The following is a 22,153-nucleotide window of genomic DNA, read 5'->3' as shown; positions in this document are numbered from 1 at the left end:
TTTGCATCACCTGCATTAAGAAGTCTGGTCATCACTGAGTAAGTAAGGGTGAGCTGACAAAAGCCATACAATTTCCTAAGCATTTGCAAAATAAAAATTGATTCAAGTCTTCCACATTAAAAAGACCAGCTTTCCCGTGAAATATTCACTACAACAATACACTGTAAAATACGTAATAAAATAGCAATAGCATGATTTAACAGCAGGTCTATACACTGAACAAAATACTGCTGACAAATTGTCCTAATCATAACCAGAGATTTCACGGCATGTTCTTCTCCTCTGCAGAATACTTGTTTATTCTAATGCATTCTCATAAGCAATCCTTCAGTATTTCCAAATAGTATTTTCCCCATCAGTGCTGAATCTCTTTCTGGTTCCCTAGTGAATGCTGGTTAGTTTGAATTTCATGATTGTATGAATGTTTCCCTCTCTCTCTCAGACCCTTTCCTGCAGCCCTGGAATGTGTTAGATGGCTTTAACACTTCTTCATTCCCCCAGGAATACCTTACCATTCAAGATGCTATTCTGAAGTTTTATGTACAATACCAGTCTCCCACTTTCAATAACTTTAAGAAGCATGGGGAAGAGAAGTACTATAAGGCTACTCAATGCAGTAGGAACCATGTATCATTGAGGAGACTAATAAAAATTTGCTTTGTTAGTTTTGCAAAAAAGAAAATCAAAAGAGGAGCAATTGCTCTCTAGATACTCTAGGTCAGTCAGGTAAGACCTTGAACCTCAAGGGATCATTTCAGTTAAAGGACAAAATTAAGATGGATGTCCACCAGCAAAATTGGACTTTATGTAAAATTTATTACCATTGTAGATGTGGTTCTGTAATCAGCCTTGAAAATAAGAAAATTTCTCAGATCAAAAACTCATATTCATTTTAAAATACAGCTTGACATGATCAATTTTCCAAGAGTTGTACTGGGAAGTAAACTTAAGGACCTTACAGTCCTATGTTTCCTCAACCAGCTGCAGGATGACCTACAGTATTACATGCTTAGGATCTCAAACCTGTATTAACTTATGCTCAACATATTCTGATGGAGCATTCATGTCTATAAACTCAACAAGGACTAAATGACAGTACGAAAGCAAGGCATCTTATTGCTATGACATATATTAATAACAAAAATTCTCCAAAATGAAACATACATGGCAATATAATTGTCTTGGCAGGATGATAATCTTGAGCCATCACGTGTAAGTACAGCTTCCAGATTGGAACTTCAGCTTCATTTTATGTCCTGGATTCTTAGTATTTCATTTTGCACAAATATGCTCAGTAGATACAAAACCTTTCAGAACTTACAGCATTCATATGAGCTTAAAATATGTGTTATTGTTCTGCTGATGCTTGAAATGCTGGAACAAAGATGCCTTGCATACTGTTGTAGTGCAAACATTGTACTCCACCAAAAAAAAAAAATTATTTGGTGATATATCTCAAAAGCAACATTTTTTATACTATTAAAAGACACTCATCTTCAAATGTACTTAACTTGGAAAAATAGTTTCTTCCTTTCTTTAAAATGAAGCTACTTCATATGAAATTCATTATCTTTAATTACTAACTAGAAATGACACCTGTTGGAAGTTGGTTAGCAATTACTCCCACTACTGAGCTTTCACTATAGTTCCAAATACCTCTTAAGATATTGATTAAAATGTGACATATAAAGCAGCATAAGTGATTCTGCTGTTTTTAAACTAGTTAAGAAGCATATAGTAAAAATGAAGGCAGCATTAAGTCACTGAGCTTCATGTAATTATGGTTTTACACACAATATATGTATCCTTGTTTGAACACTCTGAAGATAGCTACATGTTTTTTAAAATCAAGATGTGAAAAGAAACTTAAAGATAGAAAACTGGACTATATGCCTGTATGGTATGAGTTCTGAAACTGTTTGGAACTCTTGATATTTGTTTGCTTTTGTAAGAGCTCCAATCCCAAAGCCCTGCCCTACAACTTCAGTTTATATGAAAATTATTCACACCTTTTCTTTAACTGAGAACCAAGATACTAATTTTTCAAGGAATCCTTAGCAAAACAGCAAGTACAACACTTGCTTTACTGTATTTCTAAAGCCAAATCTCTCATTGACATGCTCATCTGTTTTCTTTGACAAAAGATTTCTTGCCAAGACATGATTTACAACCTCACTGCAACATGACTACACAGCAGGTGGGCTCCTCCTGGTATAGGTTTTTTCTTTTATTAAAGAACTTTATCAGTGAAATAGCAATGAACTCAGGTGAGAAATGCATATACTGTGTAGGCCTTATGTGAAATGAGTAGCAAACAAAATTTGACTGTCTATATGAAATACACACTGGTAATAAAAGTAGTTGAAGTACCAAGCTTACTCAGGGATGAAGCTAAAAAGGGGATTGTTGTAACATCCATGCTACAACTTGGTTACCTCCAAGGTTACTTCCAGCTCCACTCTTCCAAACACTTTCAAGAACAATCCTGTGTAAAATTAACCTTCTAGATACCAAAGTCAACAAGAAGAATATCAACTGACAAAACTCATAAAACCCACACCAACACTTCTCCTGTTCCTCCAAAACAACACTTCTACAAAATACACAGAAAACCAGACTTTCACATATTAAAACAGTTGCTCTGGAAAACTGACTCATGGTATTCCACCCCCAACGTACAGAAAATTTTATTCCACAATGACATTCCTCCACGAAGACAGACTATATTTCTGAATGGGGGTGAAGTTCAGCCATCACATGTATGAGAATGAATTAAGACTGTCAATAAAAAAAGGGCATAAACACAGAGATACAAAGGAGCTTATTTTTTTTCCATAGACTCCTGTTTCCATCTTTTATCGACCTTGATCCTCAAGAGAGACCAACGAAATTTTATTGAAAAGTTTCTGATTTTATTGAATGTTAGAATGCAGACTCAATAAAGACATTGATTTATGGCACACCATAATTTCTCCCAATGTTCAGATCTGGCTGAGCCCACATTTTTTCACTGGCAATAGTAATGAATCTCTTCCACTTGCACAGGAATCTAACTTCTTTCTTTTCTAGCATTACATTAACAGTACAGAGGAAAAAAAGTTTCATGTGAATGGGCAACCTCAAGAGAGTAATGTAACAGTCTGTGCTGGTCAAGTATTTGCCCTAGTACCAGTGAGACCATCAAGAAGTATGTGAGATGTCTCCTAGGAATCATCCACCCATTTGCAAAATATATCAGATTCACAAAAACTCAATACCATCCAAGGTATTACAGAGAGCTATGTATGAGGAGCAATACAGGAAAAACGTGGTGTATGACTGGTGTGAACAACCATGGTGAAAAAGATTTGAGCATAAAGAAAAATGACTCATGGCTTATTCACTAATACTACCTAAGTCAATCTAAGTGCAATTCTTCACTTCTCCCTAGTAGAATGTGGCTTCAAGAATATGCAAGGCACAGGAGAGGAACAGGATTACAGACCCAGGGACTACATGCAATGACAATATAATCTGAGCTGCTGTGGAGCTGTACCTGGAGAGGCTTAGTAGAGTTGTTTGAGGAGGAAGGACAAATAGGAAGGGAAAAAAATACAGAAAAAGAGGGAGCAGACAGGACAAAGAGCAAACAAGAAAGAAAAAAAAAAAAACAGGTAAAAATGATGGACTGAATACAGAAAGCAAGTTTAGAAACATAAATAAAGGGATTAACTTGAATACACCCTTTATTTCCTTAACTATCAGTGAAAGCCTATTGTGCTAAAACACACTGAAAATGATGTTGTGACAAGTGTGGAGAAAAGAGTTAAAACAATTTGATAGCCGGCTTATTAAAAAAGGGGAATGTGGAGAAAACAAGGAAGAGAAGGTATTTCAAAAGCTTGCAGACTGGCTGAGAGGGGCCTCCAAGTGCTGTTTTAGTCACAGCAGGTGACGTTGGAGTTTATGTGATGGTGATAAATATTATCGATTGCTTACTTCTGACAGCGAACCTCATGAAAAATATAGTAATGGATCCAATTTTAAGATGTAACTTGAAGATCAGCATGTCCTACTGATGCAGTCAAAAAATTAAATATTGTCAGGTACAAAGTCCAAGGATAACAGATAAAGTGGCATTCCTTTATTCCCTATTTACAAAACAATAGTTTGAATGCAATGGCTTCTAATCAGAAGTCAAGACTTGCTGATGATAGACAGTATTTCAGAAGACATGGATTAACAAGTTCTGCTGAACTCCACAGTACCCAAACCATAAAAACCATAAATTCTCTTTTAAGTCAGGGATATCTTCAGAAATATTGGGAACCTAGTCACTGCCTTTCAGTTTAAATAAAAACTCAATTGCCTATCTATATACCATGTCAAAAGTGCTCCTCAGTAGTTAAGTATATGAATTTCTTTTGCTCTGTTAGTGAATTATCTAATCTACCTGAATATTACTTTTTCATACATGCTTTGTTTTTGTGAACCTGAGTCAAAAACCAATTTAGAATACAAATAACATGAATAGTTAAAAAAAAAAAAACCAAAAAAAACCCAGCTCATCAGCTCAGTAGAAGTACCATTTTGCTGGAAAGCTTAAGTAGTAACAGTGGGGAAATAAAAGTTACACCTATATGAATGAAATCGATTTTATTCCTTCAACTTTCAACTACCAGAAGTATTTAAGTGTTTGCATGGCCATCACCCTAGTATTTTTCTGCATGCAGCTCAGATTAACTTTTTTTCCATAGATATTGTGTACTGTGTTTATCTTTAATGGCATCCAGAATGGCTGGATATTTCCTTTCTTGAAACCATATCCTGTTTCTGACACTGCTGAAGGGTGGCTTTGAAGTACATGTTAGAAAATATACTCATTTTATGTCATTCATTACTTGCATTATTAAATAAAGTCAGTCACTGTAGAGATGGGATAAATAAGAGAGAATCTGCTCCAACAACTCAGAATCAAAGTATGAGGAAGAAAGAGAACAGATGGATAAAGAAAGAGCGGGGAGTACAAGGAAGCAATGAAAACTATTTTGGTTAAGGTGGTAGGAGGACATGTGTCAATCTAGCTATATTTGTGGGATAATTTTAAAAACAAATTCAAAGGAAGTAGCCTGGTTGATGTTTACAGAGAGCCCGTGGGACAACATGATAGAAAGCATGACGAGGGCTGACAATCCATCAGGCACTAGAAACTCTTGCTACCAAATGAGCAAACACAAAAGTGAAAGCAGCTCAGTCCTGACGCAAAATGAGGAAAAAAGTATCAAAATCCATCCAGGGACACATATCATCAAAATGACAGCCAGGAAAATGACGTGCATAAGGCAAAACTATGATGGTCAAATGCAGAAAAAGGATAGTGTAGCTGAGATCCCAGAAAACAGGAATCTGAACAAGAATTCTGGCTGCACAGACGACTAGGGAAGGTTATGCCTATAAAACCATATGGAGAGAAATATGTATGCTTTTTATGAATCTGAATTCATAAAAACGAATTCATCCTTAGTTTGAGCAAACAGAGCTGAAATAGGCATTTATGCATCATATTGGCAGTAAATTGATGCTGCTAGAACTCTATGCAATAACTTCATTTTCTGAATTAAAACAGAAATGTTGGAGACCATTCCTTGTAGGTATTGTCAAGGCTACCTTTCCCCCTACACTCATTAATTTACCCTTACTGATGTTGTATTTCACAAGCTTATAGAATCATAGAATGGTTTGGGGTTGGAAGGGACCTTAAAGATCATCTAGATCCAAACCCTGGATGGACAGGAACACCTTCCACTAGACCAGGTTGCTCAAAAGTCCTCCAGTCATATCTACATTCAAGTAAGTTCAGTAATTCTTTATCACCAGCAAGCTGTGTTTGGCAATTATTGTTCCCATGATTTAAGGAATATTTGGAATATTCTTCTGAGCTTCCACTGCTAAACACCAAAACAAATTCTTAAGTTGTGGTTCTCTCTTTTAACCAGGGATGGGCTCAGGCAGTATTTGAATTATAAAGCAAAAAATGCAATGGAAGATTCAAAAGAGGAATTCAAGAATTATGTGATTTGGGTACAAAGGAGGCTATAAGTGGGTAAGGTCACCTGAACATTCAAACTCTTTACTCTAGTGAAGATGCAGAAGCATTTTACATATCTAAGAGATTAAGGGAATGGGCCAGATTATCTTTAAATTCCCTTTAGCACCTAGATTCTATTTTCTTGCAGCATCTTTAACTAGCTTAATAGCAACAATATAAATGGCACTGCAGTCACCTTGACATTATGTGGATTTTTTTTCTTAATTCTCAAAAGAAGAAAAGTACAGTGGGAAGCAAAGCAGTATCATGTTCCCATATCTTTTCATTATTCATGTAACTAAAATGCTTTCAGTAACTATTTAACTAAGAACTGAATGTGCTGAGCTGAATGTGCTGATATGAAGAAAACAGAGAGGTTTATAATATGGTTTGATTTTAAAGAACCAAAATGAGGACAGATGTTTACAGTTAAATACTCTCGGAGAATATTAATAGCAAAGAACCTGAATTCTGAAAATAGCCATCTCAGTAATTGTATCTTTGCTTATCCAACAGGCCATCAACCTAAGAAAGAAATAATACTGCATTTATTTTCAAATTAGGTCTGAATTTAGAGGAGGCCAAAAGTCTTATTATCAAACTTAAGACAGAAAACAGTTTAATAGACTGAATCCACTCTGCCTATTTAACAAAATTGTTTTATAAGCTTGTTCATGACAACAAAAATTTACTGCTTATTGACAGCTTGCATACTTCTTATTTTAGCAGCTTTTTCACTCTGAGCCACAGAACAAAAATGCCCAGACAAAGGCATGATTTTGCTTTTTCCTTATCAAGAAACTACATAGGAAAAAGTATAATCTTTTACTTGTAATTAAATAGAGTAGCATCTACTGAGATCATGAGATCAACCAGTCACAAGATAATCTTCAAAACCCATTGATATTAAAAGGTAATTCAGTTCAGCTCAGTCATCTTAAAAAATGCCTTGACCCTGCAGGGCTAAAGCTGCCCTAAATAGCAGGATCTATTACATAATCCATACTTAGGCTTATGTCACCATGCTGGAGGGTTCTCATTTAAAGGAGATCAAAATCTCCACTTTTTACCATGGGCTTTAAGTCTTTAGCATTCTTAAACAAAGGATTCCTGGACTCAACTGTCCCCCATGTAAAATAAGGAGGTAAGATTCAAGAAAGCCAGAAACATGGAAGCTTACAGGAATCCATATAAGCTAGTAGAAAGCAATCTTTTCTGAAGTGCAACAATTCTAAAATACAAAAATTTGGGCCACTAACTTTTGCCTTACCTCTAACCAAGGACCTAAACTGCTTAAGACACTGGTGACACTAAAAAAAATAATGGCACACTATCACCACATAAATGAGAGATGATGTAAAACACAAAACACACACATCTACCAGACAATGTCCATATGACATCCTGAGTGGGATGGGGGAGAGAATCAGAAGAGCAAAAGTGAGAAGACTCGTGGGTTAAGATAAAGACAGTGTAATAGGTAAAACAAAAGTGGTGAACACAAGCAAAGCAAAACAAGGAATTCATTCTGTGTAAACACTGCTCAGCAGTAACAAAAACACCTCTGCATTATCAGCCCCATTTTAAACACAACTCTATAACACAGCCCCATGCCAGCTACTAGGAAGAAAAATAACTACCCCAGCCAAAACCACCCCAGAATTTTAGATAAGTCTCTGCATCTATCAGTAAAATACATGAAATAATATTTTGTCACTCATGATATTTACGATTATTTATGTTTGACAACTTGAAGTAAATAAGACAACTTAAAATTTTCAGGTATTTTGACAGTTCTGTGGTTTGACTAAAGTTCACAGAGTCTGAGGAACTGGTGAATCAAGGGGAGATCTAGAAGTTCAGAGTGGGTAAGTCTCCTCTCTGGCTGATATGAACTGGAAGCCACTGTTAATAGGAGAGAGTTTGTAAAGGAAGGCTGAAGGTGTAAGAGCATTATATTTTTTCTTTTTGGGGAAAAGGAGCAAAACAAAGAGATTGAAATTTGTAGAAGAGCAGAGAAGCAAATCACAGAATGGAAGAAAACCATGGAAGATGATGGGGGCTGCAAGATGCTGAATATCTGGTAGATAAAATGTATTTATATATAAAAAGCTTTTGTCCCAGTTGAGTCATGCAAAGCATGGTTGTAAATGCTTTGGCTGACTCTTTGGCAGAATTCCTGTTTCTGATGCAAAATGTGATGCATCACTTTGAGCAAATTTGTAACATTATTTACAAAACAGTTAAAAGATCAAAAGAAAACAAGCATGATTAAACAACAAGGTCAGACATGCTAGTCAAAACAAAAATGAAATCTTCAAAACTCAGTTGTGTCCAAATGAGAAAACCATTAAAAAATACCATATAATAAAAGGGTCAATTTGTGAAAGGATTAAGAAGTAGTTATACCGTCTATTTCAAATATATGTCAGACCTAGGAAAACTTTCAGAGAACCTGTGGGACCAACATGGAACCAGAGGGCATCCACCCAACAGATCTAGAGAAACACAGGGATGAAATATCTGAACTACTGTCACATAATTATCAGAAGGCAACATTCTGCTGACAATTCAAGTTTCGCCAAGGCTTTTGAAGACATTGGGCCAACACAACAAAAGCAGAAAAGTTCTCACATAGAGAAAGAGGAGCTAGGAGTAAATGGTTAAAAAATTTCAGGGTGAAGGAATCATTCAGATCATTCTCTGATCATTCTCTGTAATCTTACATTTTCATTTGTAGAAATGATTATACTGACTACTGACAAGCTACTGTCCATATTTAAAATGCTTGCAATTTTCAAATTCAAGAAGTAGTTCTATGAATCTTTGATTTCTATGATTTGAAATGTCTTTTCACTCTTACTGGATGTACCTAAATTACAATTTTTTTTTTTTTTTTGTATGAGTTTTTGTTGTTTGCTTGTTGAGTTTTGGTTTTGGTTGCTGTTTTGGTTGGGTTTTTCTTTTTTTGGCTACAGTTGAATAGTTAAATTGGTTAAAAGTTTTGGAAAATGAAGAAAAAATGCGATAAGTTCTGTATAATATTTTTAAAAAGCAGCTTGTACTTACCTGCTTTCTGACACTGTACTATCTTCTCATATAAGCTATCTGTGTTTTCAACAAGAGTCTTGATGGTATGAATCATCTGCAGAGAAAATAAATTAAAATATACAGAAATATCAGTAAAATTAAATTTTTACTTAAAATTTTTAATCTGTAAAGGATGTTTAAAATTGAACTCAAATCAATAAACTAATATTTATCACTAACATAATGAATACACCCATTTTCCTGGTCATAACAAGGCAGAGAAGTGTCCTAAATGTAGCATAAAGACATAAAAAATACAATTATTTTGGGCTGGTATCTGTGAACACTGAAGTAAAATGTCTGTTCCATAGTTCACTGTCTGTCAAAGCAACTGGAAATGATACAACCAGGTAATTCAGTTTTGGCAGCTTGGGTGAGAACCTGGATGCAATTTTCCTCTTCCTCATTCACTCCAACATTCAGGATGATGATCACTCATGACCCAGTTCTTCCTTTTTTCCTAGGCATCATTCCATTGCTTTTCCAGATTTTTTCCTCTACATTTTCCTCTTTGTGGCTTGACCTGCACATATGTATGAGACAATGCTTTATGGCAGAAAACAAGTCACTTGAGGCTGGTAATGGAGGATAAGAAAAATAAATTATTCCTTTAGCTGATCTTCCTAAACAAAAAGCCTTTCAGGAAAGCCCAGCCGAATGCACAGTTGCTATGATGGAACCATGCAGATTTTTCAGCCTGGGGTATGTATTGGGAAGTAACAACTTTGCTTCACACCTTACCCACTGACGTCTCTGGTATCCACTCAAGCAGACAATTTTCTCTTCACTAAAACAATGACTAAATTTTGACATGTTACTCATGTGGGTGTTCATGCGGAACTTGCTTTTCCCTAGGAGAGCACAATTTGCTGTTATGAGGAGGAACATTCCATGTTACAGGGAAAAAAAATCCCAAACCCATCTAGCGCTCTTTCTCAGAGAAAACTGTAAGAGGCATGACTTCCTCACATATATTAGAAGGAGCCTTCTCCAGCTGAATGACATTGAGGCTGTTTTTCTGAACATTGCTCTAAGCAAGGCATAAATCAATTTTGAGAAGCAGGCAAGCAAGTCTCAGATTTTTGATTGTGACAAGCCTGCAAGCAAAGAGGAAAAACACCTGCATAGACATAAACTACTCTACAAGCTTCTATAACTGTCAGCTGCACAAAAATCTGGTTTAAACAAATGACAAAGCATTTAAAAATAATTCTAGTTCTATTTCTATTATTTTTATTTAAACCAATAAAGAAAATTATGCAAACCCTGACATTTTAGTTCATTCTGCACATAAAGAGCATGTGAATAAGCAACTTTAGAGTATGCGGAGGTCATCATAATGGATAATTTAATTTAATCCTCACATCCTGATTAATCTCTATTTAAAGTATCTACTTAGCCTGATTTATGCCAGTTGTTGGGGTTGTTTTAAATAAATGTAAATTACAATATAGGAAGTAAAAATAACTTGATCAGGTTGCTAAGCTGCAAGTGAAAAACTTTAGCTTACCCCATTTTTAAGTGGATTGTTCTTTGAACATAAATATCAATGTTCACTCAAGCAAAAACTACCTATAAATAGAGTTATGCTGATTACTATTTAAGTGTAACAAATTGAAGACAATTTAAGTAAGAGAATACTATATTTCATCTACATAGGGAGCACTGCAAACTGACTATTCCTAATCGGTCAAGGAGAAAGCCCCTATTACTATTCAGTCTCTAAAACAGAGTTCAGAAATCGAAATAAGATCACTATAAAATTGCTTGACAGGCAAAGGATTTACCTGCTACAATATGTGAATCATGTAACACATTTACTTCTGCAATGAACTTAAATGGAGAGAACCAAAACACAGCTGGTGTCTATCACAAATATACTTCCAATAGCTGATGTTACTCTGCTAACTAGCTGAAAGGAAACTGTAAGCAGCTTTTTCCTGCACTAAAAAGGACCTAGAAAACTGAAATGCTGAGCACATATGACTCTTGGGCTCTTTTGGGATGCTAATACAGAGTAATAAGGACTAGAGAGGGCTTCTCTGTCAATATGAGTCCTTTCACCTGAGCAGCCTTTTGACTGGAGTTCATAAAAAAGAACAACTGTGCTACCTGTTCAAGGTATTTGTTTTGTAGGAATTGTAAGAAATATTGCAACTGCCCTACTCTGTTTTCCTGACCCCATGTGTATAATAATGTAATTTCTGAGTCATCTCAATTAGGTCCCGTTCAAGACACAGAACATATCTATCTGCTCTGCTTCCTTCATACACCCTGCATGAACATCAGATGCTTCAGAAGTAGTGGAGAACAAGTCTCAGCTGATTAGAAAACTCATTCTGAGACACTGTGCTGATTTTCAGAAATAAGAGAATTCTAAGATGAACAAAAATGCTTACATTACTGCTTTTTTGTTTACTTTCTGTATTGACAAAGCAAGAAGGTTGTACTAGCTCTGCAGATGAAAGGAAAAGAAACTAATTGCTGTATTAGATATGTTCTTTCATCATGGCCAAGCTAACATTGAAGAATTTATAATAACATGCCAATTTCATATTTCACAGTTCCAGTATGGAAAGCTGCTAAACACCTTCAGATCAAAAGCAATGCCTCTTTTCAACTCCTGAAGAAAAATGGCAATGCATTTCATGTGGCAGAAATTATTCTAAAATCCACTTTTATATTACCAAGACCAGTAACAGTCACTTTCTTTATCTTTGGTCTCTAAAATACATACAAAGCTGTATTTAAGATTAACAGTACTGCAGAGAAAAAGTGGCTGAGCTAGCAATAATTCAGGGGTTCATTGCCACTACCATTCAATCAGTATTATGGAACACCCCAATTTTCAAATGTCCTTCACTAAGAAAATAATGGAGCAGTATGATGTGTGCATGAGTAGGTGTCACCTTCTAGTTGTGCTTGATTAATAAAGTAATAGTATTAGTTCATTATAATTTTATTCTTACATTGCTCTTCACCACACATTCCACTTTTTAGTATGTATTCAACTATTTGTTAAATTACTGTTATGGAGTGTTTGAATATATTAATTCTTTCTAGTGTTCAAGCCAAAATTATAACCTCATGAAAACTCTCATGTACACATTAACAGAGACTGAAAGACTATTGGTAGAGACAGCATATGGAACAACTATGTATAAATGGTTATATTTAAACAGAAAATTAGCCTAATCCAAAAGATACTGGTATATATATGTGTGATTGATATAGAAGTGAATAGAAAATGATGAGTGAGCAGGAGCTTCAGTGTGAAAAACACTATGTCTGCAGCAAAATAAGACATGGAAGTCTCAAGGCAAATTAGTTGTGGAAATTAAAGAGAAAGACTAGACAGAATCTGCTATATATTAAACAAATCTACATGGAACAAACCAATCAATAAGCAGGTATTGGCTAACCACAGCCACCTTTTAGATTATCAGTGACAAATCTGGAAAGAAATGGAAACAAATGTAACAATAGGGAACAAGCAGTTCCCAGCTGATCATTAAAAATGTTATTAAAAATGCAAATTACCCATGCATATTTCAAGAAAAGACCATATGTTATATAAAGCTTAATAAGCTATATTTTCTAGCAAACCTTTCACAATACCAATTCACATTTCTAACCTATGTTGCTTTTTTTCTGGAAGCAAAGATTCAAAATATCCAAAAATGTATTAGAAATACAGAACTTATAATATGTAATGCTTGAATCATTCCAATTCTCAATTTCCACCCCACCACCACACCCCAATCTTAGCATGACCAGAAAACATCTCAGATACTCATTACATACTGGGTTATCCTACTGTTTTTGTCAGTCAGTGGAAAATGGGAAATGCAGAATGGTATTCTTTTTGTGCCTTGAAGTCATCACATTTTTGCAGAGGCCAGGTTGACAGTTTGATCTATTTGTTATATTCTTCAAACTCTATCAGTTAAATCATGCAAGCATTTTACCTAGTTATTCTAATAGACAAATGTCAAGAAAGATATTTTTTCAATTTAATTGTTATTATTTTAGTACTCAACTCTAAATGATTAGTCCAGAATTCTCAATGAAGACTGGAGACCTGTATTATTATATATTGCTGCTGCCTTAAAAAGCCAACGATGATGTTTAGAAATCACAGTTGCTGCCTCAAACTGATGGAACTGAATTGTTAACAGTTCATCACTTAAGTGATGCTATCCTAACAACTGAAATTAAAAACTCACACACTGGGGAAAAAAAAAATCTATCCTCCCTCTCAGAAAAACAGAACTCTCTCATTAAGACAGTTATGGAAACTAATATGTATACATGTCTAGACTACCATTTAGGATAAATTTTTTACATTTCAAAGTTTGTTGTCTGATTCGTTGTTTATGAGAGTTAAGTGCTATGAACTAACACTGTGTAGATCAATGCAAGTGCTCACGTGTATGTACACATGCATGTAGTATTTGAGACCTTTCATTTAATTTTGGCTGAATTTAAACAAGTGAAGATATATTTCTACTAAGCTCACACAGACAGGTCTTCTGGTAGAAGATAAAACATTCTATTTATGACCCCAGCTGAGGGAAAATATGTAACTGAACTCAACTCTAAATATTTTAAACATCACATTTAACATAGACCTTGGGAAAGAAATCTTTCAAAAATCCCAGGGTTTATTCATTCCTCTGCATGTGGAACTGGTTGGTAGCACACAAGGAGACATCAGCTGCATTTTAATATGGAAAAGATCAACCAATGATAAACTGTGTCTGGCTGATGAAACTCAGTGTGAGAAAACACCTTCACTGACAGAATCACAACACCAAGGATGAACGTTATTTTTAGCAAGAAAAGCACACCACACATTTACATTTTGAAATCTGTGAATATGGGTTGCCAATACCGTTAGACTTACATTACAACAGCAAAACTGAAACCATACTTACAGTAGGCATAAACCAAACCTTCATTAAAATGGCATTCACATTCTACTTTCATCCAAACCTCTACATAGATAGATATATTTCTAAAACCACAAACTACACCATTTCTAACAACATTTTAGTATCCAGAGTCCAAACTAGAGCTCTTAAGGGCAGTAATAAAAATGTGATTCGCATTTTCCAGGCATTTTATTAAGCCCAGGATTATATGAATAGTACCAATAGCAAACAGCACTTCACAAAAATAGGAAACCAAACACATGGTATCCCAAACTGCTAATAGCATTTGCACCACTTCAAAAGATACGTGTTACACAGTGAGGATCAGAAGTTGCTACCATTGCCCCAGGCAGTAACAGCAAGGAAAGGAACTCTGGTAGGAACAGTGTATAAACCCTTTGCCCTCAAGAACCATTATATGTACCGGAAACTCAAACAAAATATGGTCAGCTCTAATTGAATATCTGTACAAATTGCATCCAAGCAGTGCAGTATTCAATGTCAATGCACCAGAAGGCATCTTTCTTGTGGCACTGGAACAAGCAGAACTATTCTTAGTCCTTCCAGTGACAACTGCCATGGTCAGCTTGCTCTGCAGCTGCATATGGAGTTGTTTGAAACAATATGTGTTGCCTTTTATTTTCTACTGGAGAAGAATGGTTTTATAGCAAATAAGAAAGGAAATTACTGTAAAATCAGATTGCAAACTCATATCAAACCTCACAACTCAAATGAATTGTTCTAAATGTGTGGAGACCACACTGAAAGCATTCTGAAACATCCAGCTTCTAACCAGGACCACCATAAACAACAGAAGTTGACTTTTAACAAGCAACAACATTTACTGCTTTCCTCTCCTCTGCCAAGCCAGTCACCGCATTGTAGAAGGCTACAGGTTGGCTAAGCCTGATTTCTCTTTTGGAAACCCACACTGAGTTTTTCTAATCTCTTTCTTGTGAGTCCACAGTTGGAGCGTTCCATGCCAGTTTGGGATTTTTCAGTAGAACAAACATATGGATGACTGTCCAGCACAAAGCCACAAAGACAGTTAAGGACCTGGAGCATCTTTTACATGAGGAGAAGCTGAGAGGGCTGGGACTGGTCAGCCTGGAGCAGAGAAGGTTCAGGGGGAAGCTTGGGTGGTCAAACACTAGAAGAGGCTTCCCAGAGAAATTGTGGAATCTCCACCCCCAGTGATATTCAACAGCCAACTAGACACAGTCACATGCAACCTGCTCTGTCTGATTCCACTTTGAGCAAGGGGTTTGGGATTAGATGATCTGCAGAGGTGCCTTCCAACTTAAATGACTCTATGTAAAAAAGGATTTTAGTGAAGTTGACATCTCCAGTCAAAAGAGCTTTCTGGCTCAAGACAACAATCAATAATAACTTCATTGTAGATAAAAATCAGCTGTGGTTTTGCACAGAAAGTTCAAAGCTCTATAAACAAGAACTGATTTTTCTATTATCCAAGTACAGTCCAAAGCATCAAGGTAAGAAAATAAAGCTGCTAACTGCTACTTCTCTACACACAAAGGTCTCTTCACATCAAACCAAATTCCCTTCAAAGCAGTCAGATTTTTCGTAAATGTATTCCGAAAATTAGAAAATATTTCTTCAATTGTGCAAGAACGTAAGTTTAGCACAGAAACAGAGTCATTGAGGTTAGAAGGGACATCAGGAGGTCATCCAGTCCAAATCCTCTTGCTCATGCAGAGCCACCTCCCACGGCTGGTTGCCCAGGGCCATGTGCAGATGGCTTTTAACTATCTCAAAAGCTGGAGACTCCACAACCTCTCTGGGCAACCTGTTCGCATGCTCTGTCACCTTTACAGTCAAAAAGTGTCACCTGATGTTCTGACAGAGCCTCCTGTTTTTCATTTCATGCCTTTTCTCCTGTCACTGGGCACCACTGAAAATAGACCATCTCTGGCCTTTTTGAACGCTCTCCTCAGGCATTTATAAACATTGATGAGATCACCCTCAGCCTCCTTTTCTCCAGACCCAACAGTCCTAGCTCTCTCAGCCTTTCCATGTAGGAGACACAGCACTGCAGGTGTGGCCTCACCAGCACTGAACAGAGGGGAAGGATCACCTCCCTCAACCATAATATATGTTATGATATAATCAAGTATTATGTTTCTCTTTAGATTTTAAACCACTGCCCTCTTTCAAGAAAAATGCAGATGAAATTTCCATCATGCTTCCTGAATTCACTGGTGTATTATGATATAAATGTAATGCTGTACCTGACAGTGGCAGTTTATCCACTTAAGTGAGAAAAACATAGGAATAGACTCACAGTTTAACTTCTTCAGCCTAGCTTTCCTCTCTCACCTCTTTTTGAAATGTTTTATATTCTACAAAACACATACATGGAAAAGGGTTTTTTATCTTCAGAAAGAAGCAAGCTGAGATTATGTCATAATACATTGCAGGATCATAAGATATGAAATCCACTTAACAAAACTAATTCTTACAGGCCTAGAGAAAAAATAGGACATAATCTATTCGTAATCCTGCAGTATCCCAAAATGAATTAATTTCCCCCAGTTTAAGAAAATTTACCAAACAGTCCACAAGTTAAAAAGGCTTCTATTCTTTCTTAATTCCTCATGAGTAAAGTATATGAGAAAGACTAGGTTGAAGACAGAGTAAACACATCAGCAGTTCTCTTCTAAACTACGCACCTAATGACAATAAACTCTTAAATCAAACAGTCATTTCTCTTCACTTTCCTTATACTCTGCTCTGGTCATTGTAGCAAAATTATTTTCATGATTTTTACACTAAAGCTGATAGAATGAAAAACTATGTGAAAAGTGGACAGTAAGTAAGGACATGTATATGAGACGAAAATATCCCCTATCTGTATAAGAGGCAAAAATCTATCATCCATGTGAAAAAATTAATAGGTAGTGTTACAGGTAGTCTGAAATGAGAACTGTCAGTAACAGTCCTAATAGCCACATTTTTTTTCCACAAAGATGGAATCAAAAAGACAAACAAAATTTAAAATTTACTGGAGAAGGAACTACTATTGGAAATATGGAATACATATAAGAAGTTACTATGCATCTGACCTATTTTAATGCTCTTCCATAAACATTCCATTGCACTACATTAAAAGCGGACAGAAAGCTACAGAAACTCCTCTTCCTAAGTAGCTGTATTATTTTATGCTCTTATGAATACTGTGAGTCAGCCATTAGACATAATGGGATTAGTGAGAGGATACAAAAAGCTTCACCATTCATGCTCTCAACAAGACACGCAGAAATCTTGACTTCACAGAAGCATTAAATTGTCATTATCAGAGCTCTTCAATCAATGCAAAACAGCTCATACTTTACAACATTTGGCACTGGAGTCTTGAGTATCCAAAATTAGACGTTTGCTTTGTGGACTGAAAAAGCCCAGCATAAGCTCAGGTTATCATATGCAGCTCTGTTTCTGGAAGCATAATTACAACCTTCATGCTGTTATAAAACAGGAAAATAAAAACTGATAATAAGCAGCATAACTCTTTCTGAATAAACTGTCCAAGCTATTCACTATATTTTCCATGAATGCTTTGTTTTCAATCAGTTTTTGTGACACAGTAACAGCTACACGATCAGTAACTATTTCAATTTATCTCAAAAACCAGGATCTACAATTATTATAATTTATTAAACATAGCAAAATCCATTATCTGGGCTATTTGCAATATTAAATTGCAATGAATGATGTATGTTTTCCCTTAGATCTCTTCACCACTGAACTATATCCATTTATTACTTAAATAAAGACAGTTCTACTCTGCAGAGACTTGATAATGAAAGTAAGCAATACTGTAGAAAGCCAGAGGCAATAGTGGAAACAGTGAGACACTCGGTGTTATCACAATTTCAATACTGCATTTGTGTTGCCAACTCTGAAATTTACTGCTTTAACACGTTTTAACAATCTACCACTAAGATTGAGAAAGTTGTTAAAAGTCTAAGCAGCTACATAGCTAACACCTCGATGAGCTTTGCAAACCTGGGGGCAGCATTAATTCATACAGCTTCCAGAGTACTTAGCTACTTTAGCTAGATCAAAGTTGCAGGAGCTATACCTACTCTCTCTAATCCACTTACAGGAAAAATACACCCTTAATGCAAGAATCAACACAACCAACTGTCTTTAACAGTTCTTTTCCTGCTGGAACATCAGGTTAAGTTCAACATCCACTTCAGCTATGGGAAAAGATCTAAAAATTTTTCTAGTCTAAAAATTTAATGGTAACTTTATTCCAACATGAGCATTTGAAAGGAAACTTTGTCAAATGCTTTGGAAAATCTAACCAGGCTGATCTGCTCTGTCTACATGCTTTTTGACATCAAAGAACTCCAAGGGATTAATGAGCCCTTCATTTTATAAAAGCTATATTGACTCTTCCCCAACATGACACATTTCTCCATGTTTCCTCTAATTTTCTTCTTCAAAACAGTTTTTACCCATTTTCACAGTACAGATGTCAGCCTGTCTGATCTGTAATTTCATCATCTTCCCCAGAAATCTCTTAAAACACTGGTACCACACTAACAACTTTGATAGTTTTAAGTGAGAGGATACACACAACAATTAGCAGTTTTGATACAAATCAACTCTTGAGATATTTCAGAACACTTAAATGAGTATCACCACATTCTGGTATATTATTTTCCCCATAATTTTGCCTTTCCTGTGTAATATCTTCTATCAGCATTTCAGTTAAGAGATGAGTTCTCCAATCAGTCTTTCATAAAGATGTATTTAAGGTGAAACCTTAATGTCCACAGGTATATGGATGCAAAAACGAATTCAGTATTGTGCCTTTACCTCTTTAGCTGGGGCTTTCTTTTATACATGGATCAACATGTGATCTTACACAGTCTTTGACAGACTTCCTGTATCTGGTATTTTCAGAAAAGAGGTTACTGTTATTTTTAAGTCTGCACAGTTCATTCTTGAAATTCTTCACTGTCGGTTTTATTTCTTATTTAACCATAGCAAGGTTAAATATCAATGCTGTCTTCCTCATTTGCATATGACTTCAGCTTTTTGGAAGATGCCTTCTTTTCATAGGAGCCTCCTCCATTTTGTTCTCCTCAAGTGTTTTTGATAAGTGGTACATATTTACTTCAAACTCCCCAGGTGGTATCTATAGAGTGCCTGTGATATCTGTTCTTTTGACTACTTCTTTTATCTTTCTGTTTTGTTTTACGTAGTTATGCTCTCAAGTGCAAAAGCAAGGAATAATAGCTTTTCAATCTTCTGCGTGAAGCCTGAAGTTCTTTCCTTGGTAAGCCAGATAATGCTAAGAGTTAAATTGTAACATGGAACACCAGTGAAGCTCCACTTCAAAGTCCTGGGCTCAAGAACAACATTCTGAACCAACTGGGTTCAAAACACAGCTATCACACTTTATGCCAGTCACATATTCCTCAGGAAAGGTACCATACGGAAAAATCTGAATTTTTTCCAAGTGCACGGTGCAAGTGGTGGGCAGATGTTATCATGTGCTTTAAATCATGTGATAGCCAAAGGCTGAGCTCTACTACAAGAGATTAGTGACACTGAACTCAGCCTCTTCTGACACTGTCAGAAACTGAATATTTAGGGTTAAAGAAAGTTATGCAAGATTTGAAGTAACATATTCACTCAGTTTTAGGAGAGAATTACTAACACTAGATCCAGTATTTTGTGGTTGCCCCAGAAGTTTGCAGCCTCAAAGGGTAATTCAGGGAACAAAAACTTCTCAGCTGAGTAACTGACACATTATTAGGCTGAGATGAAACACAAAAGTCTTGCTCTACTTCTTCTCTCAAGATACAAATCTATAACCACAGCATGATGAGTGTAATCCTTCTTACTGTATTTGCACAGCCAAGGACCTACATCAACAACAGGTAACTAATACAGATTTTATGAGCTGAGTGTAACTCAAAACAGACCTGCTAATCACTCTTTATTAGGCCCTATGAAAAAGGCAACACTTTCCTTCCTTCAGAATTATGAGGTTCAATCCAACATGCCCAATACAGAAGTACTCCACTCAATTAATCTATACTAGTATCAAGATGAGTTTTGAAAGGGAAGAATATTTAAGATTTTGAGCAGCAGCTGAAGTACAAGAGGACTATTAACATTTTACCAAAATATTGACAATCAGTCCTTGTCAGAAAGTCTTTTAATAAGCCCTATTAGTACCAGTCCAATCTGTAACTCTGCCAGCTACAGTGCCAAACAATCTGCTTTCCAATGGGATGGACATGTTAAAGTTCAAAATATAGCCTATATCTTATTTAATTTATCTCATTGCCAAAATTTACAACTCTGTAACATGAAGTTAACTTCTGCATGACTGCATCTGCAATCTGCTATATTGAGGCAGTAGCTGGAAAGAGCCAACAATAAGGTAACTGGATTTAAGCTTACTACAGAACTGCTCGTCACCAATGCTATGCTGTTTTCCAATTTAATAGTGTCACTCTATTTTAATACCTCTCATTTTCATTATCTCACAACCCCCACCAGCAGTAAACACAGACCTTCTTTCAAGTCCATCCCTAGGGTGTATATAAAAAAATCTATTCATTTTATTCGGTTTCATTTAAATCAAATACAGATCTATACTGCATTCTGCAGACATTCTGAATTACAAAATTTACTCAAAATTTTTTTTAAATCGCCAGAAACTGAAAAAAACCAAAAAAACACCTAGCAGCATTATCTAATTAGGATTTAATAACATCTAATCCTAATTATTGTAGCAGCATTACTTCTTTCTCATACAGGTACAGTTAGCCTGTTCTGTGTTAGCTTTTCTCCTGGAAGTAAATGCCTGCCTGCAAAGATCAGAAAACCTTATCTTCAGCAGAAGGGACACTTCATCCTTCACTAAGGGCAAACTGAGACAGTCAAGTTCTCAACAGTGTCTGGCTTTATTTGTATGGTCCTCTAGCATAATTTTGCAGTGCTATTATACTCATCACTGAATAATGCTGCAGACTTATGGTGAGATAATTCACCTTTTCTCTGGCCATAGTATAACTTTTTTCAGTTTTACTTACTGTTTATCTTAAAGGTTATAAGACATTTAAAAAAACATGCAATGGTGTGGAAGAGGCACTTGCCTTAACTCCAAGCTTCAGTCTGCAGCACTGATCAGTGATGGGTGTGATGACACCAACAGAGTGCATGCTGAAGTATCACATAAAGGAAGCTGAAGTTCATGGACAAGAGGGAAAAATAAAACATTGTTAAACAGTGAAAAGATGGTAGGGTGAAAAATACTCAGGATCATGGAGAAGCTAAAGAAAAATACACACCTTAAACTTTTGCCTTTCTCAAAAATTCCTAGCTACATTGGGTTTTCATTATCCTGAAAAGGCACTCCAGCTCCTATACCATGGATAAGAGGGTTTTTAACCCATGAATAGTACTAGCCTTGATCACTTAACAACAGCTCCTCCATTAAGAATAGCAGTGAATGCAGACTCATTCACTTTCAATTTTTTAAGAAAGCATTATGTGCTATCTGTTTAAAGATAAAAACACCAAGTATCTACTGATACACTATTTTGTTATCATTTACTTCATTATTTCTTTAAAAAACGTATATACCTATGCTAGACTGAAGATATTCCCCCCTTTCCATATGTCCCTGCAGTATTACACTCATTTGTAATTATCTCAATGTGGACTGACTGTCCCCCTGTAAAGGTCTTACATCCATTTCAAGGACAATGAGTCCTTCAAGCACTCCCAATGTAAATAAATTCTGAATAATTAAAATCTTGGTTGAATATTACCTTCTATGTTTATTATCATTTTATGAAAAGGAAAGTATTTCTGACAAATAAGAATCCCTTCATTAGCTAAAAATATCATGCACCTGAAACAGTCACACTCCAAGAATGCCATTACATGTGCCTCACACTGAGAGGGCACACAACGTAACCACAGCCTATGAATGCATTTATGATACCAACCAAGGTTTGTTTCATAAACATTTAACTCTATCTTTCTTATCCACATGATTTCATACAGTACT

At 35.9% G+C, this 22,153-nt stretch overlaps 1 protein-coding gene across 1 annotated transcript in view; it reads right to left on the bottom strand.

The window, feature by feature from the left end:
* Positions 1 to 22,153, bottom strand: part of PLCL2 (phospholipase C like 2) — a 97,196-nt gene that overhangs the window by 14,978 nt on the left and 60,065 nt on the right. The window contains exon 4 of the mRNA XM_085051055.1: positions 9,137 to 9,212. Coding sequence (XP_084907181.1) covers positions 9,137 to 9,212 — 76 coding nt within the window. The remainder of the gene's footprint in view (positions 1 to 9,136; positions 9,213 to 22,153) is intronic.

Source organism: Lichenostomus cassidix, chromosome 2 (assembly GCF_008360975.1).
Source record: "Lichenostomus cassidix isolate B80296 chromosome 2, HeHo_3.0, whole genome shotgun sequence".
NCBI lineage: Eukaryota > Metazoa > Chordata > Aves > Passeriformes > Meliphagidae > Lichenostomus > Lichenostomus cassidix.
Note: the sequence above shows the minus strand (reverse complement) of the source record. Positions and strands in the feature narration are given on the sequence as shown.